The 20691-nt window shown below is 46.4% G+C and overlaps 1 protein-coding gene across 1 annotated transcript; it reads right to left on the bottom strand.

Moving 5' to 3' along the window:
* Positions 1-612: 612 nt before the first annotated feature.
* Positions 613-20184, bottom strand: LOC144265338 (protein NipSnap homolog 3A-like). The gene is made up of 6 exons (XM_077817923.1): positions 19937-20184; positions 9208-9415; positions 4678-4839; positions 2862-3011; positions 1706-1792; positions 613-1599 (listed from the first exon to the last, which is right to left on the bottom strand). Exons 1-6 carry the CDS (start codon positions 19994-19996, stop codon positions 1523-1525), a joined length of 744 nt encoding a protein of 247 aa, XP_077674049.1. The 5' UTR covers positions 19997-20184; the 3' UTR covers positions 613-1522.
* Positions 20185-20691: the final 507 nt, after the last annotated feature.

The following is a 20691-nucleotide window of genomic DNA, read 5'->3' as shown; positions in this document are numbered from 1 at the left end:
TCAGATTCAAGTTGAAGACCTAATCTAGCGCTTTGATATTTTTTTTTTTTTTTTCAGATAGGAAGAGCTGATCTCTAAAGAAGTCAGTCTCCACGGAGTCTGACCTTGGTCCTATCATCCTGAGGATAGTGCCCGTGTCCTCTGTAATGCAGTGAACAGCTAAGGGGGGCTATTAGAGTTGGCAACTTCAATTAGAGCCTATCTACACTGCATACACTTGCCCATGGGATGCGACTTAACATTTGTAAAGACAGTATTTTTCCCATTTATATTTGCTTTTATTTTAAAACTAGGCTTTAGTTGTAAGTCTTTACACACAAGTTGACTTATTCAGTGTATGAAGTAACTGAATTAACATCTTGGGGCAATGCTTTGTAAACTAGACCAAGATTTGATTTTTAGTCCCAGACGGATGGGCAACATGCATTGACCCACTCAGTGACTCCTTCCAGCAAGTTAAGGGGCAAGATTACTGGCTCTAAAGGAACTATTATCTAGGCTGCTGGAACCAACATGTAGAACCTTCAGAATGCTGCATTTATAGAAGTATTATAGCCTCTTGGTTGGAAGAACAGGAAGAGTTTTAGGCATGTAATATAGCTATATAGAAGATGCAGAACAATAATCAATGCTTTTATTAGGCTTTAAGCTTTACAGTCTAGCAAAGCTTTCTTCAAAAGTATAGGCATATGTACTTTAGTGGACAGTTAATCTGATACACAATCCACAAAGAAACTCTCAGAATTAATCAGTTCATTCATAATCCATTTCAGCACAATAAACAAGTATTTGCATGGAGAGGTGATCCATGTAACTTACTGTTCAGTCATAATTGAACAAAGGGGTGTAGACCCACAATAGAAAGTATTTAAGTAAATCGCAATACAGTACTTCAAGTAAAAAAGGTGCTCCTGATACTTAAGCGGAGTTCCCTATATCACCACTTGAACAATTTTACTACAACATTTCTCATACCTAATTCCAACCTCATTGCAACCTTATTAAAAATAATAAATACAAGCAGACACATCCGTGAGATGTATGGTCAGCATGCAAAACCTAGGTTAGGATTCCTGCTTCTTAGGGCAACAAGTAGTAACTGGGAAGATGTGACCTTTTCAGGAGGTAGCAAAGTACATTATACAGATAACAGCTCTCTAATCACCCTTGCACTGGCACAGCTGTGAGCTTTGGCAAGGACCTTGTACCTTTTTGTACCAGTTATAGAATACTTCTGTATGGATGCATCTTCAAGTGGCGATAAGATGAGAAATTCATGGCTAACATGAAGCGTTTGCAGAGTTCATGGCATGGTGGACAGGCCTTGAATTCTTATTGTGGCATAGAGTGCAGAGGACTACGGCTAAGATTAAGCATGTGGATTCAGGTTTTATCCACATACTGTAAACTGAAGAATATTTGGCTAGATTATATTGGTATTGAGAGAGACCCATATGACAGTTCAGGATAAAAATGCTGTATGAAAGTTGTGTTGTCTGCCATTACATCAGTTGGTAGAAAACTATTTCAATGGTGAACAAGGCATAGGAATCAGGAGCATATTTTGCTGGGACTCCAGGAATCTAACACTCTCCCGCACTGAAATTAAATACACAGAGTTAGGTAAATCAAGACAGCATTCTTAAATCAATTGTATTCTGAATTTTCAGTACACATGCTGAAAAGACAGAGCCTTCTTGCTTACCAGCTGCTACCACCCTAGCATCCTCATGGGCATAATGCCTCCCTGCTGCACGATTGTCAGGGTTCTCATTCCACCAGAGCACATGAACTGTGAAAACAAAAGCAAAACAAATTGAAGAGTGAGACCATAGCTAAATTACAGTATGAAATATCCTACAGGTCCTTTGCTCTGTTCTGAAATCCTCCACCCAGAAGCAGCAATTCATCAGACAACTACATTCCAAGACATTCCTTCTGCAGAGCTTTCCTTACACTGATTTTTAACACTGCATTTTCTAACCCTTTTAAGCCACAACTCTAGTTTCAGTAAACTGTCTTTAGACCCCATGTCAAGCTGAATTCAGGGAGACAGTGAACATGATTTCAGGGAAAAAGAAATACACAACTGTCTACCTAGTCAGAGCCAGTATGTCCATATGCAGCATCCATGATACTAATGGGGCTATCCTGGTGCATGTGTGCTCTTCCATGCACTTACAGTGACATCAGAACTAGTGCCAAGATGCTGCTCCTTTTCCCCTGGCAAGAGGGAGTAATTTGGCCATATTTGAGAGGGGAAGAGATCCATAAGCAAGCATGAGGCAGACTTATTTATAAATTTAAATCCTTTCAATGATTTCATATATACACATGCTTGCTTATCAGCATGATGTGTATATATGGAGTTTCAATTCCCCACAGGGCTCGTGCTGGCACTGGTTCGTAGCAGGCTTACAGGGAGAGGGAGAGCTCAGTGGTTTGAGCATTAGCCTGCTAAACCCAGGGTTGTCAGTTCAATCCTTGAGGGGGCAAAAATCTGTTGGATGATTTAACTGGGGATTGGTCCTGCTTCGAGCAGGGGGTTGGACTAGATGACCTCCTGAGGTCCCTTCCAACCCTGAGATTCTATGAGACAAGCACCCCATCATCATCATACCAGTGCTCGGTACTAGCATTATGGATGCAGATTCTGGGCAAGTAAAGTTATGGTGACAGAAATGATAAGACATCACAGTTTTTGATTAGCTAAAGCCATACAAGAGGCCCAGGATCCAAAATGCAGCCTCCAAAGTTGTAGTTACATTAATCAGGAGTCTGAACACTCTCATGAGTATTGCTGATTTGCACCTTTGCCCCTCTGTGCCCATGACTGTACTGGAAACTGACTAGTATTGTACCTCTGTTAAGTAATCCATATTCTGTGTGGAAAACACCAATCAGCTTCGTGTAGCCTGTATTGAGATGAGCATTGATTGCAGCTCTGAACGCTTGGCCCCACAGAGCTGGCCCACCAGGCTTCATCTGAAAAGTAACCATCTCATACACCCCTGATGGAAAAAGAATACAGCAGTACAAACCACAAAATGTCAAATTAATCATCTGATTCTCTAAAAGGTATAAAAATTTTACAAGCCATCCTCACATTTATTGTGATTCAGTTAAAGCAGTAACTTTCAACTCTTTGGGGTTAATAGACCAAAACATTGCTCCAAATGGTCCCAAGATCCATCATGTCACACAGGAATACAGGTCACAGAAAAGAAATCAACAAAATCTCTTGAGTCTACAGAAAGATGAACAATCTGAACTAGCCCAGATCTTACTACCCTTTCTGAAACTGACAGTGTCCTTTGTGGTCAATATTATTTGTGACATCATAACCACTACATGAATCTTGGCAGCATCCATCGCAGCAAGAGGTGTCCTAAGGCCAAAGCAGCAATCACTGACCAGACACCTGGGACAAACGTATCAGCTCTATCCTTCAAGGGTCTTTCCTGTTTGAGGAGGAACTACAGGAATGGCAAGGTTTACAGATTGGACTCCAGGCTTGCTGAAAGACATGCCACCTTTAACATTGACATTCCAGGGATTAATCTGTACTGACACCAATGTAAATGTGATCTCAAACAAAAACTCTAATATAAATCAAGGTAAGTGCCACCAGGCAATATATCTTCCAATTTAATCCTCCAACTCTGGACAGCATATACATTTTAGCTCCATTCTACACATAAGTGGAAGGCAACAAATTGACATTTTTAAATAATCTGTTACCTGCTTACTTTTAACAGGAAGTTAGCCAGGGTTTATCTACCTGTTAACTAAAACTAAATAAAAGGCCCAGAATCCAAAACTCACTTATGTAGAACAAAGGTTCTTTTTTATATATACAGATATACACACAAATACCACAGATTAAATCTCCACCATTTCCAAATAGTTGAGAAAATTCCATGTAATAAACAATATGAGGTTTGGATGGCTTGATAAATAGATGGATGAACAGTTAAAACTGGCAACACTGTTACTGAAGGATTAGAGAAGATGTAGATAGTAGATAGATAGGAAAATATTTGTGGCCAACATGCCTTATAAAAAACACAATGAATTCTACATGAATGATGCATATTTACCTCATAGAAGGTTTTTAAAATCACGATTGTGACAAAACAAGAAAAAAAAAACATAGTTCCTAAACTGAGAGAGAAAAGTGAATGGATTTGTGAAAAATCTGAGTGTCATCTGCTAAACTGACCTTGTGGGTGAAATCACACTACAAATTGCAGCAATCTTATTTTCTTTTATGCTGTAAAACATGAAATCTGTAAGCGAGAAGGGATACTGGATTGTCTTTTAATATCTCTAGAAAATGCATTCCCATACATTAAGCAAAGAAGCAAGTTAAGAGAAAAATATTCAGAGCATTGCTGTAGGGGGAATAGATTGCTCATCTTAGCTGTTCATCCATCCAATTTTCCAATTCATTCCCAACCATACTGCACAGGGCTTTAGCCACCACTCATGAAAGTGCAAGTTCACACACACACAAACGTATGCTGTGCCCTACCCTAACCTACATATTCCTGTAAAAGAAAGTCACTGTTGAACTTTTCCCTAGCCTTTTACACATTTGGTTAAAACATTAAGCTATTTTTTATTATTGAATCCACATTGATAGCTTTAATCAATACAAAGACAGATAAAGCTCACCCCCTTCCTTTGAAGGCTTCCCAATCTCACACCAAGGTACCAGGTAAACGATTTCATTGTTTTGTTTATTCAAGAAGGGCAGAACTGGAGAGATGAATTTTCCTTGCCATTCTTTATCATTGGCTACTGCTTTCCGGACTTCTGCTCTATGGGCAAAGTTATCTACCAGAAAGGGAAAGACATTAAAATTCTATATTCAGCTCTGTCAGACTGGATTCAATTAAAATAAATGTATTATGAGGAGACAAGCTATTCACAGAATCACAGAATATTAGAGTTGGAAGAGACCGCAGGTCATCTAGTCCAACCCCCTGTTCAAAGCAGGACCAACCCCAACTAAATCATTCCAGCCAGGGCTTTGTCAAGTCGGGCCTTAAAAACCTCTAAGGATGGAGATTCCACCACCTCCCTCTGTAACCCATTCCAGTGCTTCACCACCCTCATAGTGAAATAGTTTTTCCTAATATCCAGCCTAGACCTCCCCCACTGCAACTTAAGACCATTGTTCCTTATTCTGTCACCTGCCACCATGGAGAACAGCCCATCTCCATCCTCTTTGGAACCCCCCATTCAGGTAGTTGAAGGCTGCTATCAAATCCCCCCTCACTCTTCTCTTCTGCAACCTAAATATGCCCAGTTCCCTCAGCCTCTCCTCATAAGTCATGTGCCCCAGCCCCATAATCATTTTCATTGCCCTCCACCGGACTCGCTCCAATTTGTCCACATTCTTTCTGTAGTGGGGGGCCCAAAACTGGATGCAATATTCCAGATGTGGCCTCACCAATGCTGAATAGAGGAGAATTATCACTTCCCTCTGTCGGCTCGCAATGCTCCTATTAATGCAGCCCAATATGCTGTAAGCCTTCTTGGCAACAAGGGCACACTGCTGACTCATATCCAGCTTCTCGTCCTCTGTAATCCCTAGGTCCTTTTCTGCTGAACTGTTGCTTAGCCAGTCGTTTCCTAGACTGTAGCAGTGCATGGGATTCTTCTGTCCTAAGTGCAGGACGCTGCACTTGTCCTTGTTGAACCTCATCAGATTTCTTTTGGCCCAAACCTCCAATTTGCCTCAGTCACTCTGGACCCTATCCCTACCCTCCAGAGTATCCACCTCTCCCCATAGCTTAATGTCATCCGTGAACATTCAAAAGTTAAATTCAGGGTAATTTTTTTTAAAATGACAACGTAAGAACAGTTTAATTTTCTTCAGGAATATCCTCTTTTGCCCTCAGAGTTGATCTAACAATTTTCAGAACAAACCAATTTTCCAAGCAAAATTCCCATCAATATTAAAGCAGGGTTTTTTAACGAAAGCTGGTGGCCACAGTATCTCAGTATCAAGAAGTTGGAACTAAGTCTTTCATGTATACGCTTTCTATACCTACTAGATATTTGGCTATTGGTACAAAATAAGAAGGGACAGGGAAATGGAAATAAGAAAATAAGTAGTGGCTTAGCCTTTTCCATAAACAGATTTGCTTTAGGCTTCTAATTTTAGGTTGAGTTTTTGCTCATATGAGAATATTTTTTATTAATTCTCCCTTATGTAACATTAAGTATGCTTTGTTTGGCTATATGAAACATTACTAAACCATAAATCTTTCAGACAGCTTTTCAAACAAAGGAAAAGCATAAAATTTCTTGATTAAATTTGCCATTTTTAAGGGCTCAGTAACAATCCTAAATCCTGCTTGTTACCTTGAATAACTAGGATATATGAAAGTACACAGACGCGCACACAGAATTTTCAATAATTTAAGAAAAGAAAGCCTCACAAATGAATAATGAGACATACCAGTATCTTGACATAAATACAGGGAATAACTAAGCAAATTAATTTTAATGAACAAAAAAGATGTAAAAACAAAGCTATCTAAGTGCATCAGAAAAAGACAGAGAATGATGTGTAGCCGCACTGGAGCATGGTTAGAGAACAAATAAAGCAAGTAAAACAAAACAAAAACACACAAGCTTCATCCCAATTTTCCCTAATAAAATAAATTAGTTTCTCAGTGGTTTACCCTTCAAAAATGAATTTAAGTAATTAACTAAGTAAAAAGAGAAGCAATTGAACAGACAAGAAATTTGGAGAAATTAACGAAGATTAGAATTATGTGTTAATCATTGCTAAATCTGAATTCAAAATATTTTGCCCTACAGATGCTAGATCAATTATTAGGTAAAGGATATTCTAGACAGTTGCTCAGACTTCATGAGGCTCTATCAATGTAAAGGGGGGATCTGGGGAAAATTTAAAAAAGGATACTAATGCCCCAGAGCAGAAATAAATCCTAATCTACTATACGATACCTGAAGTCTTAACCCCTGCACCTGCACAAAACTGCAATGATTTCAGGGCTGCTATGTGTGGGTGCAAGGGTCCATCCACACAGCTCTCTTTGCAGGATTGGAGCTTTATTTGGTCCCGGAATATCCTCCAGTACAACAGTGACTCCAAGCACACAAGAAAACTGATTAAACACTATCTGAGCAAGAAAGGTGAGAGAGGAATCTAAAATATTGAACTATACATATGCACACTTTAACCTGAAGAACCCAATCCTACTTCCACTGAAATCAATTTTAAAAATTCTCATTGATTTCAATAGCGCAGGATCAGGCCCTAAGTTTGAATGTGTATTGCAATTAAGAGTCTCAATTGCAATTCCTCCATTAACTATTTTAGAGTCCTGTAAGACAGTCTAGCATGGAGATATAAAGAATGCTTCACCTTAATTCTGCAAGTACAGTAGAACCTCAGAATTATGAGCACCAGAGTTACAAACTGACCGGCCAACCACACACCTCATTTGGAACCGGAAGTACGCAATCTGTGGATGAGGGGAAAGCGGTGGACGTGTTATTCCTTGACTTTAGCAAAGCCTTTGACACTGTCTCCCACATTATTCTTGCCAGCAAGTTAAAGAAGTACAGGCTGGATGAATGGACTCTAAGGTGGACAGAAAGCTGGCTAGATAATCGGGCTCAATGGGTAGTGATCAATGGCTCCATGTCTAGTTGGCAGCCAGTATCAAGCAGAGTGCCCCAAGGGTCGGTCCTGGGGCTGGTTTTGTTCAATATCTTCATTAGTGATCTGGAGGATGACATGGATTGCACCCTCAGCAAGTTTGCAAATGACACTACACTGGGAGGAGTGCTAGATACACTGGAGAATAGGGATAAGGTCCAGAGTGACCTAGACAAATTGAAGGATTGGGCCAAAAGAAATCTGATGAGGTTCAACAAGGATAAGTGCAGAGGATAAGACAGAAGAATCCCATGCACTGCTACAGATTAGGGACTGCGTGGCTACAGAAACGGACCTAGGGGCTACAGTGGACATGAAGCTGGATATGAGTCAACAGTGTGCCCTTGTTGCCAAGAAGGCTAACAGCATTTTGGGCTATATAAGTAGGAGCATTGCCAGCAGATCGAGGGATGTGATCATTCCCCTCTATTTGGCATTGGTGAGACCTCATCTGGAGTACCGTGTTCAGTTTTGGGCCCCACACTACAAGAAGGATGTGGAAAAATTGGAAAACGTCCAGCCGAGGGCAACAAAAATGATTAGGGGGTTGGAGCACATGATTTATGAGGAGCAGCTGAGGGAAATGGGGTTATTTAGTCTGCAGAAGAGAAGAATGAGGGGGGATTTGATAGTTTCTTTCAACTACCTGAAAGGGGGTTCCAAAGAGGATTGATCTAGACTGTTCTTGGTGGTAGCAGACGACAGAACAAGGAGTAATGGACTCAAGTTGCAGTGGGGGAGGTTTAGGTTGGATATTAGGAAAAACTTTTTCACTAGGAGGGTGGTGAAGCACTGGAATGGGTTATCTAGGGAGGAAGTGGAATCTCCATCCTTAGAGGTTTTTAAGGTCAGGCTTGACAAAGTCCTGGCTAAGACGATTTATTTGGGATTGGTCCTGCTTTGAGCTGGGGGCTGAACTAGGTGACCTCCTGAGGTCCCTTCCAACCCTGATATTCTATGAATCAGGCAAGAGCAGAGACAAAAAAAAAAAAAAGAAGCAAATACAGTACTGTTTTAAACGTAATCTACTAAAAAAAATAAAGGGAAAGTTAAAAAAAAAAAGGTTTGACAAGATAAGGAAACTGTTTCTGTGCTGGTTTCATTTAAATTAACATGGTTAAAACCAGCATTTTTCTTCTGCACAGTAAAGTTTCAAAGCTGTCAATTAAGTCAATGTTTAGTTGCAAACTTTTGAAAGAACCACCATAATATTTTGTTCAGAGTTAAAGTGAGCTGTAGCTCACGAAACCTTATGCTCAAATAAATTTGTTAGTCTCTAAGGTGCCACAAGTACTCCTTTTCTTTTTGCGAACATTTCAGAGTTACAAACAACCTCCATTCGAGGTGTTCGAAACTCTGAGGCTCTACTGTATTTGTTTTCAGTTGTCAGTATAGGAGCTATTCTCTAATCATTCATTTATAAGAGCCCAAGAGAAACATCCTGTTTCATCTGTCTAAAGCACATGACACACAAGAGCAATATGAAGTGATGCTGCGCATACCAAACTTCCAAATATGGATGGCCTTATTCATGCCCCCAAACTCCGCAGTCCAGATTCCAACCATCTCTGAATGAGCTGTGCGCAGGTGGATGTGTTTATTGACCATTTCCACAAACTCCTTCATCTTTGATGGCTTAACATCATAGGTACGAATTTCATAAAACGTGCCATCACTTTGCCTGGGCCCTGTAGCCAAAGATGCGCGGACCTGAACAGAGAATGTTTAAAAAATAACTAAAGTTACTACTGGAGACATAAACAATCTGCCAGTTCATTCTAGATTTCAGTGCATCTCATTTCTAGATAGAAGCTGGTAGCAATGCCTATAATTTAGCCTGCTTAATACTTTCCACTGTAAAGGATTCCTGACACCTTTTGAGCAGCTCTCTCACCTCCATTGTTTGCAGTAGGCCTTTAATACTTGGCAAGGGATAGCCCTCAGGCCATTGAGGTACCTTTTCTTTTTCCAATGAAATTCTGATCAGTTTTTGCCAAGATATTAACTGTTAAAAATCAGCAGTTCCCTTCTCTCATTTCCTCTCCTCAGGAAGTTTTTGGCAGGATGTTAGGATATAGATATTCAGGCCTGTCTATAAAGGCCTATACTCTAAGAATTTAGGTGTATTCTTATCACTTGGCTAGTGATAGAGGTATAAAAGAAAGAATCAAAACCACTGTCTGCCAGTGTAAGGGCCTTCTCTTACTGTGACAGTTTGTGGCCCTGTGCTTAGGCTCAGGCCTTTGGCTAAGCAGCAGAGGCAGCCATAAGCTGGGAAGCGAACGGTCACATCCTCACATTCCAAACTAGTCACACTGAAATAAGGTGCTATTGGGCTGTTAGGCACTATCAGGACAGGATAGTTCCTATCACCTCCAGAGAAAGGGAAGTGCCTAGACAATGTAAAAGGAAACTTAGTTTGATAGCATCCTGTCTGGCAAGAACTCACTTATCAATAGCTGGGATGTGAAATCCTCACTTCTGTATTGTTTTGTCATTATAGTTCCCACTTTGCTGTTGTTTGTCTGTATAATCTCTGTCTGGTTCTGTGATTGTTCCTGTCTGCTGTATAATTAATTTTGCTGGGTGTAAACTAATTGAGGTGGTGGGATATAATTGGTTACATAATCATGTTACAATATGTTAGGATTGGTTAGTTAAATTTCAGGAAAATGATTGGTTAAGGTATAGCTAAGCAGAAGTCAAGTTTTACTATATAATCTGTAGTCAATGAGGAAGTGACTGGGTGTGGGTGTGGGTGGGGGTGGGCATGTGGGTGTGTGAGATGGGAACAGGGAATGGGGGTAAGAAAATTGGAATCATGTTTTGCTAAAGGGGGAAATGGGAACAGGGAATGGGAGTAAGGAAGTTGGAATCATGTTTAGCTAAGGGTAGGAATGGGAACAGGGACACAGGTGTAAGGCTCTGTGGTGTCAGAGCTGGGAAGGAGGATACTAAGGAAGGAAACTGGAATCATGCTTGCTGGAAGTTCACCCCAATAAACATCGAATTGTTTGCACCTTTGGACTTCGGGTATTGTTGCTCTCTGTTCATGCGAGAAGGACCAGGGAAGTAAGTGGGTGAAGGAATAAGCCCTCTAACATCTTGGTGCCGTGACTCGGATGCATCGCATTGGATAGGTGAGTGGCAGCCTGTAAGTCCCCCTCCCCAACAGTCCGCGCAGCTGCTTGGAGGGGGTATCGCGAACTCTCGTGATGGTAGTTGCGGGTTCTGGCAAGCCAGGGTAAAGGATTTTTTGGATGAATGGATAAGGGAGGACCAGGGCCCATACCAGGTACAGGGGTCAACCTGGGATAAGATTAAAAAGGAAATGGAGGAAGTGTTAGGGGACCCAGAGGTATGGGGGGTGGCTGAGGAGCCCACCCTCCTTGGTATATGGGTAGGGGAAGAAGGTCCCTGCCCATGGGGACTGAATGCCTCCCAGGGAAAAGAGGCACTTCAGTCTGCTTGAGAGGTTTGAAGTAAGGGCAGCATTATGGGAAGCTGCCAGTAATCTTTCAAGTTTGGTGCTGCTTCAGCAAGGGCTGCTGAAGGGTTGTAAATTAGTTAGGGGTAGTGAAAGATGATTTGGCACAAAAGGGTTTAAGGTCAAAAGCAGAGTTAACAGACCACCTTTAGAGACTGGATCTGAGACTTGGTCCTGGGGGAGTGGAGAAAAAAAAAAAATAAAAGTTTCAAAGTGCAACCTGCCTTTCCACACTCTTTTGTTTTTCTGAAGTTTTAATGGAGGGTACTTTGGATACTTATGTGAGATGTCAAGAAGGAAGTTTTTGTTTAATGATAAAACCCAGTTATATAAATGTAACTGTATGTGCAACTCTGGGCAGTCACATTGGATGGAAGCTTGGTAATTAGATTATCCAAGGGGGTCAGGTCGAGTGGCTACTACCACCACTATGCTTCTGTCCCCAGAAGCCTTTATAGCTATTCTGAGGGAAAATGGGCCCTTTTCCCACAGAAATGGTCTATAGGGGACTGCTGCAGGCAGCAGGCAGAGAGAGAATCTGAGCAAAATTATTTGACTATTGGGTAATGTAATCAAAATCACTAAAGGATGGAAGAGGTTTCTTTTGGAACTTAACTTGGCTGCCCCTAGTTGTGTCTAGTTGTACAAGATGGAAGTGTAATCAGGGTACAGTTGTGTAAAAAAGAGTAATCACAGTGCAAGGGATGTTAGGCAAAACAGAATTTTGTGTGTGTGTGCACAGGTAAAAGAAAAGGAAAAGGGGAGGAATGATGGGAACACTGAGCCTTGGGATGGCTCTGGGGGATTAGATTGTTGCTTTGGTGGGTGTGCATGAAAACTCTGTAGGCATGGGGGAGGCAGTTATACCTTGTGTAAAATTAATTTGGCTAATATGATGTTATGGAGGTTAAACTATATGGAAGGAATTTGCATTTTCCCAGGACATGTGCAGTGTATATTGAAAAAGGAGTAAAAGAAATGCAAATAAAACATGGTACTTCATTAAAATCCTAATAGGGCTCCAAAAGGAGCCACAATAGGTTGTGCTTTCTTTTTCAGATCGTTGTGTTTTGGAGCAGGAGATGAAAGTGGAAAGTAATCAGAACTCTGGTGGAAGTAAAATGCTTCCCTTTTAAGACAGTGTCTGAGCTGCTAACAGCTTTGGATCCAGAAGCAAGCTAGTAAGCCTCTGTGTGCAAATGCAAATTACCTAGCTGATGGGCACAAAGGAGCTGCAAATAACTGAATACATCTGGTCAGCAAACAAGCTACTAGAAGACTCAGATTATGGCCCTTCAGGAAAGGGAGGTGAAAAAAAAAAAAAACAAGTCAAGCCTGAAAATAAGGGGGACAGGTTAACCTTAAGGGGTGTGTGTGTGTGTGTGTGTGTGTGTGTACAGTGCTAAAATCTGAAGCTGTGTCTCAGCTATTACCTGAGAATAAACTTAAAGCTTGGTACAGCAGAGAAACTATTGCAAACTTGGTCTGTTGTACAAGAGGGGAAACTGAGGTACACCATCTCATGAATTTCATAAATGACCAGTGAGTGAGGTAATTCACTAGCCTGACTATAGAACAAAATAAGGACAGTCTGGAGGTAATTCTTCTGTTTTTCCTGCAAGTAGCAAGGACATTTGTAAAAGAAAGTGGTATTATTATTAAGCAATAATCTGTCCCCACCATGGGGAAGGAAATTGTTTCTTTTGTTTTTCAGACACTCTACAAGCAAGCTGGCGCCAGCGGGAAAAATAACCCAGAATACCATGGATCTATGTTTTGTGTTGTTTGTCTGTGGTGTTTGTCTTGTTGCTAGCATTGTTGTGTTTTAATGAACAGAAAACCTCATGATATGGGTGGGGGGTGGCTTCAAAAGGCTGGCCTTGGGGGGGGAAGATGTGTATGGGAATGCAAATTCTCAACTAGGAGGCCAGGACCTGTGTAATAGCTACCGTGGTACCTGGAAATGGAATGGCAACTAAGGTGGCCCCCACAAGCCCTATGGAAATAATGAAAAGGGGAGGAGCTCACTGGGAATTAATGGAGGGGTGTGTAAAATAGTGTAAATCAATAGAAGATGTTTGGATGTGCCCCTCTCCTATGACTATAGAGGAGCAGGATCAATGGCCTATGCAAGGGGTGGACAATTGGGTGTACTGTGTATAAGGTGTTTTGCTGGGAATGTACATATTACTGGGGGCACAATTACACCGGCCCATAACCAAACTACACCCATCTACATGCTGCTATATGGACTTTGGTGCACAAATGGATCTGTGAATCTTATTGCTGTGAATAAGCCAGTGCCTACTGCCTGATTCCATACCAAGTGGTCAAGCTGGTTTGGACAATATCCCATTTCTCTGTGAACATTCAATGGACTTGTGATATGGACAAAAGCATACAAAACTTGCAGGAGCAGCTTGTTGCAACTGCCAGCAACTGGACACAAGATCGTGACCCCATCGAAGGAGGAGAGGCAGTATTTTGGGGGTGTCTCGGATGTTGGACCATACTGCAGTGGTCAGGACTCGGTGTTGCTGTGGATTTTGTATTGTTAACTATACTTGTGTTACGTTGCATAGGGAGATAACCTATTAGGAATGTAATAAGCCCTCCAAATCCTGCAGTGTACTAGACAACCCGGACCCAACCTTCTCAGGCCCACTCTAATGGGAAGTCTGGAACACTAATTGGAATAAGTGTGGTATGCCCGTATGAGAGAAGGTGCAGGGCACAATACTACACAAGGGGCAGTGGGACAAATGGAATATCGACACCTTCCACCTTGATGCCTGGCCCTATCAGGAAATGTGTCGCCATATGTCCTATGCTTTTCCAGGGATACCTGGGCAGGAGGATCCCAAAAGAAAAAGAAAAAAAAAAGGGGTGGAGTGTTAGGATATAGATATTCAGGCCTGTCTATAAAGGCCTATACTCTAAGAATTTAGGTGTATTCTTATCACTTGGCTAGTGATAGAGGTATAAAAGAAAGAATCAAAACCACTGTCTGCCAGTGTAAGGGCCTTCTCTTACTGTGACAGTTTGTGGCCCTGTGCTTAGGCTCAGGCCTTTGGCTAAGCAGCAGAGGCAGCCATAAGCTGGGAAGCGAACGGTCACATCCTCACATTCCAAACTAGTCACACTGAAATAAGGTGCTATTGGGCTGTTAGGCACTATCAGGACAGGATAGTTCCTATCACCTCCAGAGAAAGGGAAGTGCCTAGACAATGTAAAAGGAAACTTAGTTTGATAGCATCCTGTCTGGCAAGAACTCACTTATCAATAGCTGGGATGTGAAATCCTCACTTCTGTATTGTTTTGTCATTATAGTTCCCACTTTGCTGTTGTTTGTCTGTATAATCTCTGTCTGGTTCTGTGATTGTTCCTGTCTGCTGTATAATTAATTTTGCTGGGTGTAAACTAATTGAGGTGGTGGGATATAATTGGTTACATAATCATGTTACAATATGTTAGGATTGGTTAGTTAAATTTCAGGAAAATGATTGGTTAAGGTATAGCTAAGCAGAAGTCAAGTTTTACTATATAATCTGTAGTCAATGAGGAAGTGACTGGGTGTGGGTGTGGGTGGGGGTGGGCATGTGGGTGTGTGAGATGGGAACAGGGAATGGGGGTAAGAAAATTGGAATCATGTTTTGCTAAAGGGGGAAATGGGAACAGGGAATGGGAGTAAGGAAGTTGGAATCATGTTTAGCTAAGGGTAGGAATGGGAACAGGGACACAGGTGTAAGGCTCTGTGGTGTCAGAGCTGGGAAGGAGGATACTAAGGAAGGAAACTGGAATCATGCTTGCTGGAAGTTCACCCCAATAAACATCGAATTGTTTGCACCTTTGGACTTCGGGTATTGTTGCTCTCTGTTCATGCGAGAAGGACCAGGGAAGTAAGTGGGTGAAGGAATAAGCCCTCTAACACAGGATATCAAAAATAATGACTAAACAGGAGCATTCTGAGGCCAGGCTGATGTTGCTACCAAAGCAAGAGCAGAACCAACACATAATGTACTGGGAACATCTGAGAGATGCCACAGCAGCTCCCACAGACCCAGCCCATAGCCGCAGTCACCTCTCTACTCCTAACATAAGAATAGTCATACTGGGTCAGACCAATGGTCCATTTAGCCTAGTATCCTGTCCTCTGATTGTGGTCAGTGCCAGATGCTTCAGAGGGAATGAACAGGGCTATTATCGAGTGATCCATCTCCTGTCGTCTAGTCTCAGCTTCTGGCAGTCAAAGGTTAAGGGACACCCAGAGCATTGGGTTGAGCACCTGAGCATCTTGGCATTAACTTATCTTTTTCAAACTCAGTTATCATTTTAGCCTTCACAACATCCCTTGGTAACAAGTTCCATAGGTTGACAATGTGCTGTGTGATGAAGAACTTTCTTAAATACATCACTCCGCGGGAACCCCTGCTACACAAATACCTTAAAGTGCACTACATATGGTATAGATAGCCATTTAAATAAATTTTGGGGTATCCTAACTTTAGCCTTGATGGAGATATCCCTGGATTCCTTTCAGGTTCATTGTTTCTTAATGCAAGAAGATTGTCACAAAAATTTTAAACCTGCACATATTTTGAGTAACCACAATTGTGCAATGTGTTATCATTTACCCACTCAATGTCAAGCTTCAAAAGGACAAAAAAGATTCAGAGAACCATAGAGGCAAATGGTGAATCAGTGTCAAGGTCACAGTTTCTGCCCTTCGTATCCTTCATGAGTGCCAACAGCACATGTTCAGAGATTGTTCTGACATGCATTTCAAGGATTAAAGTCTGTATAATTGACTGGTTCCATAAGACACCAGTCACTGTTGCTTCATCTGTCCCCTTTCCACAAGAAGCTGCCCCAGGTCCCTGGAGGACTCCAAGGGCTCAGCTACATAACAAAATGTGGCTGTTTGAGAACATGATTGTGAGCAGTCAGGTAGATGACATTATGCCGACCAGGGTTTATTGCAGCTTACACTCACCTCCAAGTCATGGCTAGCATTGCGTCATCCAACTCAAATGTTTACGCACCATTATATTCTGCAATGTAGACAAGGCCTCAAAAGCACTGGTAAGTGCAGCACCAACCTGGATCAACCTCTGTGTGCAGAGGGCAGTTGTTCAGAGTTTCCAATTTAAGAACAATGTCTTTCGAGGCGGTCACTGCATTGCTACAATGTGATGTTACAGTATCGTGTTGCAATGATGTATCAGTCCCAATAATACTGTGGGAACACCTTGAATATCAAAAGCCAGAGCCTGTTCGGTGCAAGTCAGAATGAGAGGGAACCTTGGGATACTGACATTTCAAGAAGTGAAAGCTTGCCACTGTGCTACCAGGCTGTATGGACCGAGGAGAAGCTGAAGTTATCTTCAAAGTGAAGGTGTAAAACCCACAATGTGGCTGCCATTGCCACTCTGAGTTTGAATCTGTGCTTGCTTTAGAACAGAGATTTTTTTCTTTCTTTCTTTTTTGACAGAGAGACCAAGTTTCTATTCATGGAAATCATTGGAGCGAAACAGTGAAAACGCACCTAGCACATGTAAGTTACGGCAGGGAGTGAGAGCAGAAACAGGCTAACCCTTTCTGTATGTTCACAGACAAGTAAGAGGGGCTGTGCAGCGCTCACACAGGGTTGGCTTCAGGAGTCACTAAGGACCAGGACAGTGACTCCTCCTTACTGCCTGCACTGCACAGCAGCCACATGGTCTCCAGCCACCTGCAGGGGCAGCACCGACTCAACTCCCCGCTCCCTCTTGCTCCCCCTTCATGCCCCCAGGGGTTCCCTCCCCTCTCTTACCCAGGCCCCCATAGTGCCATGCCACCACCCCTTTCCATGCCTCTATACAGCCTCACCCCTGATGCCCCCAGCCGCTTCCCCTAACTGCCATGCCCCTCCCCCACCCAGCTCCATGCCCCTTTACTGCCTTACTCTCACCCCATACCCCAGCGCCCCCATACCACCACATCCCTCCCCCCCCAGCTCCATGCCCCCCTTTACTGCCTTACTCCCACCACATGCCCCAGTGCCCCCATACCACCAAATCCCTCCCCCACCCAGCTCCATGCCCCTTTACTGCCTCCCCCCTCCCATGCCCCAGCGCCCCCATACCACCAAATCCCTCCCCCCCCAGCTCCATGCCCCCCTTTACTGCCTTACTCCCACCACATGCCCCAGTGCCCCCATACCACCAAATCCCTCCCCCACCCAGCTCCATGCCCCCCTTTACTGCCTTACTCCCACCACATGCCCCAGTGCCCCCATACCACCAAATCCCTCCCCCACCCAGCTCCATGCCCCTTTACTGCCTCCCCACTCCCATGCCCCAGCACCCCCATACCACCAAATCCCTCCCCCCCCAGCTCCATGCCCCCCTTTACTGCCTTACTCCCACCACATGCCCCAGTGCCCCCATACCACCAAATCCCTCCCCCACCCAGCTCCATGCCCCTTTACTGCCTCCCCACTCCCATGCCCCAGCACCCCCATACCACCAAATCCCTCCCCCCCCAGCTCCATGCCCCCCTTTACTGCCTTACTCCCACCACATGCCCCAGTGCCCCCATACCACCAAATCCCTCCCCCACCCAGCTCCATGCCCCTTTACTGCCTCCCCACTCCCATGCCCCAGCACCCCCATACCACCAAACCCCTCCCCCACCCAGCTCCATGCCCCCCTTTACTGCCTTACTCCCACCACATGCCCCAGCGCCCCAATACCACCAAATCCCTCCCCCACCCAGCTCCATGCCCCTTTACTGCCTCCCCCCATACCCCAGCGCCCCCATACCACCAAATCCCTCCCCCACCCAGCTCCATGCCCCTTTACTGCCTCCCCCCTCCCATGCCCCAGCGCCCCCATACCACCAAATCCCTCCCCCCCCAGCTCCATGCCCCCCTTTACTGCCTTACTCCCACCACATGCCCCAGTGCCCCCATACCACCAAATCCCTCCCCCACCCAGCTCCATGCCCCTTTACTGCCTCCCCACTCCCATGCCCCAGCACCCCCATACCACCAAATCCCTCCCCCCCAGCTCCATGCCCCCCTTTACTGCCTTACTCCCACCACATGCCCCAGTGCCCCCATACCACCAAATCCCTCCCCCACCCAGCTCCATGCCCCTTTACTGCCTCCCCACTCCCATGCCCCAGCACCCCCATACCACCAAACCCCTCCCCCACCCAGCTCCATGCCCCCCTTTACTGCCTTACTCCCACCACATGCCCCAGCGCCCCAATACCACCAAATCCCTCCCCCACCCAGCTCCATGCCCCTTTACTGCCTCCCCCCATACCCCAGCGCCCCCATACCACCAAATCCCTCCCCCACCCAGCTCCATGCCCCTTTACTGCCTCCCCCCTCCCATGCCCCAGCGCCCCCATACCACCAAATCCCTCCCCCCCCAGCTCCATGCCCCCCTTTACTGCCTTACTCCCACCACATGCCCCAGTGCCCCCATACCACCAAATCCCTCCCCCACCCAGCTCCATGCCCCTTTACTGCCTCCCCACTCCCATGCCCCAGCACCCCCATACCACCAAATCCCTCCCCCCCCAGCTCCATGCCCCCCTTTACTGCCTTACTCCCACCACATGCCCCAGTGCCCCCATACCACCAAAACCCTCCCCCACCCAGCTCCATGCCCCTTTACTGCCTCCCCACTCCCATGCCCCAGCACCCCCATACCACCAAACCCCTCCCCCACCCAGCTCCATGCCCCCCTTTACTGCCTTACTCCCACCACATGCCCCAGCGCCCCAATACCACCAAATCCCTCCCCCACCCAGCTCCATGCCCCTTTACTGCCTCCCCCCATACCCCAGCGCCCCCATACCACCAAATCCCTCCCCCACCCAGCTCCATGCCCCTTTACTGCCTCCCCCCATACCCCAGCGCCCCCATACCACCAAACCCCTCCCCCACCCAGCTCCATGCCTTTACTGCCTCCCCCTCCCATACCCCAGCGCCCCCATACCACCAAACCCCTCCCCCACCCAGCTCCATGCCCCCCTTTACTGCCTTACTCCCACCACATGCCCCAGCCGCCCCTACACTGCCATGCCCCTCCCCCACCCAGCTCCATGCCCCTTTACTGCCTTATTCCCACCCCATGCCCCAGCGCCCCCATACCACCAAACCCCTCCCCCACCCAGCTCCATGCCCCCCTTTACTGCCTTATTCCCACCCCATGCCCCAGCGCCCCCATACCACCAAACCCCTCCCCCACCCAGCTCCATGCCCCTTTACTGCCTGCCCCCCATGCCCCAGCGCCCCCATACCACCAAACCCCTCCCCCACCCAGCTCCATGCCCCTTTACTGCCTTACTCCCACCACATGCCCCAGCGCCCCAATACCACCAAATCCCTCCCCCACCCAGCTCCATGCCCCCCTTTACTGCCTTACTCCCACCACATGCCCCAGTGCCCCCATACCACCAAATCCCTCCCCCACCCAGCTCCATGCCCCCCTTTACTGCCTTACTCCCACCACATGCCCCAGTGCCCCCATACCACCAAATCCCTCCCCCACCCAGCTCCATGCCCCCCTTTACTGCCTTACTCCCACCACATGCCCCAGCCGACCCTACACTGCCCCCCACCCCTCCCCACACCCTATGACTGACACACCCCTACCCTATACCCCTCCCCCCCCGCGCCCCCATGACGCCACGCCCCCTCCCTTCGCCCTCCTCTGCCCCTCGCGAGGGGGGCCCCGCCCGGCCGTTACCTGGGGGCAGGCCCGGGCCCGGCGCGCGCCCCGCAGGAGCAGGGCTCGGAGGCCCAGCATGGCGGCGGGCCGGACGCCTGTGCGCGCGGACAGAGGCGCTGGGGGCCGCTCCCAGCGGAGCGCGAGCGCAATCGGCGTCGGCGGGTGCCCCTGCCCACGACCGACAGCCCCGCCCCCTCTCGCTCGGCCCCTCCCGCCGCACGAGGCTCCCAGCACGTTACAGCGGCTACGGAAAGAGAAGAAGGAAAAAAATGCTCAGCGCGAAAAGGCCCTCGCGCAGCGCCTGGGCCTTATCCAGGAGGAATGGGCAATACCACAGCGGCACGGGCGGGATCTCTGCGCATGCGCTGCACGCAGCCAATCCCGGCCGGAGGGCGTCGCCCGCGCAACGGGCCCTGGCGGCTGCGGGCCCCGTCCGAGTGTGGCGCTCGTGGCTCGGTGCCCCGCCCTGCGGAGTGGGGGCCCCCTGCGCCCCCACCTTCCCCGGACTCCTCTCCGCTGCCACGCCCCGCCCCCCTGCACCCCCACCCCCTCCCTGACCCCCCACTACAGCCTGCCCACTGCCCCCCTGCGCCCCCACATTCCCCCGACTCCTCTCCGCTGCCACGCCCCGCCCCCTGCGCCCCCACCCCCTCCCTGAGCCCCCCACTACAGCCTGCCCACTGCCCCCCTGCGCCCCCACATTCCCCCGACTCCTCTCCGCTGCCACGCCCCGCCCCCTGCGCCCCCACCCCGCACCCCCCTCCCTGAGCCCC

Source organism: Eretmochelys imbricata, chromosome 5 (genome assembly GCF_965152235.1).
Source record: "Eretmochelys imbricata isolate rEreImb1 chromosome 5, rEreImb1.hap1, whole genome shotgun sequence".
Classification (NCBI taxonomy): domain Eukaryota; kingdom Metazoa; phylum Chordata; order Testudines; family Cheloniidae; genus Eretmochelys; species Eretmochelys imbricata.
The sequence above is the reverse complement of the archived record's forward strand: the minus strand, read 5'-3'. Positions and strand labels throughout refer to the sequence as shown.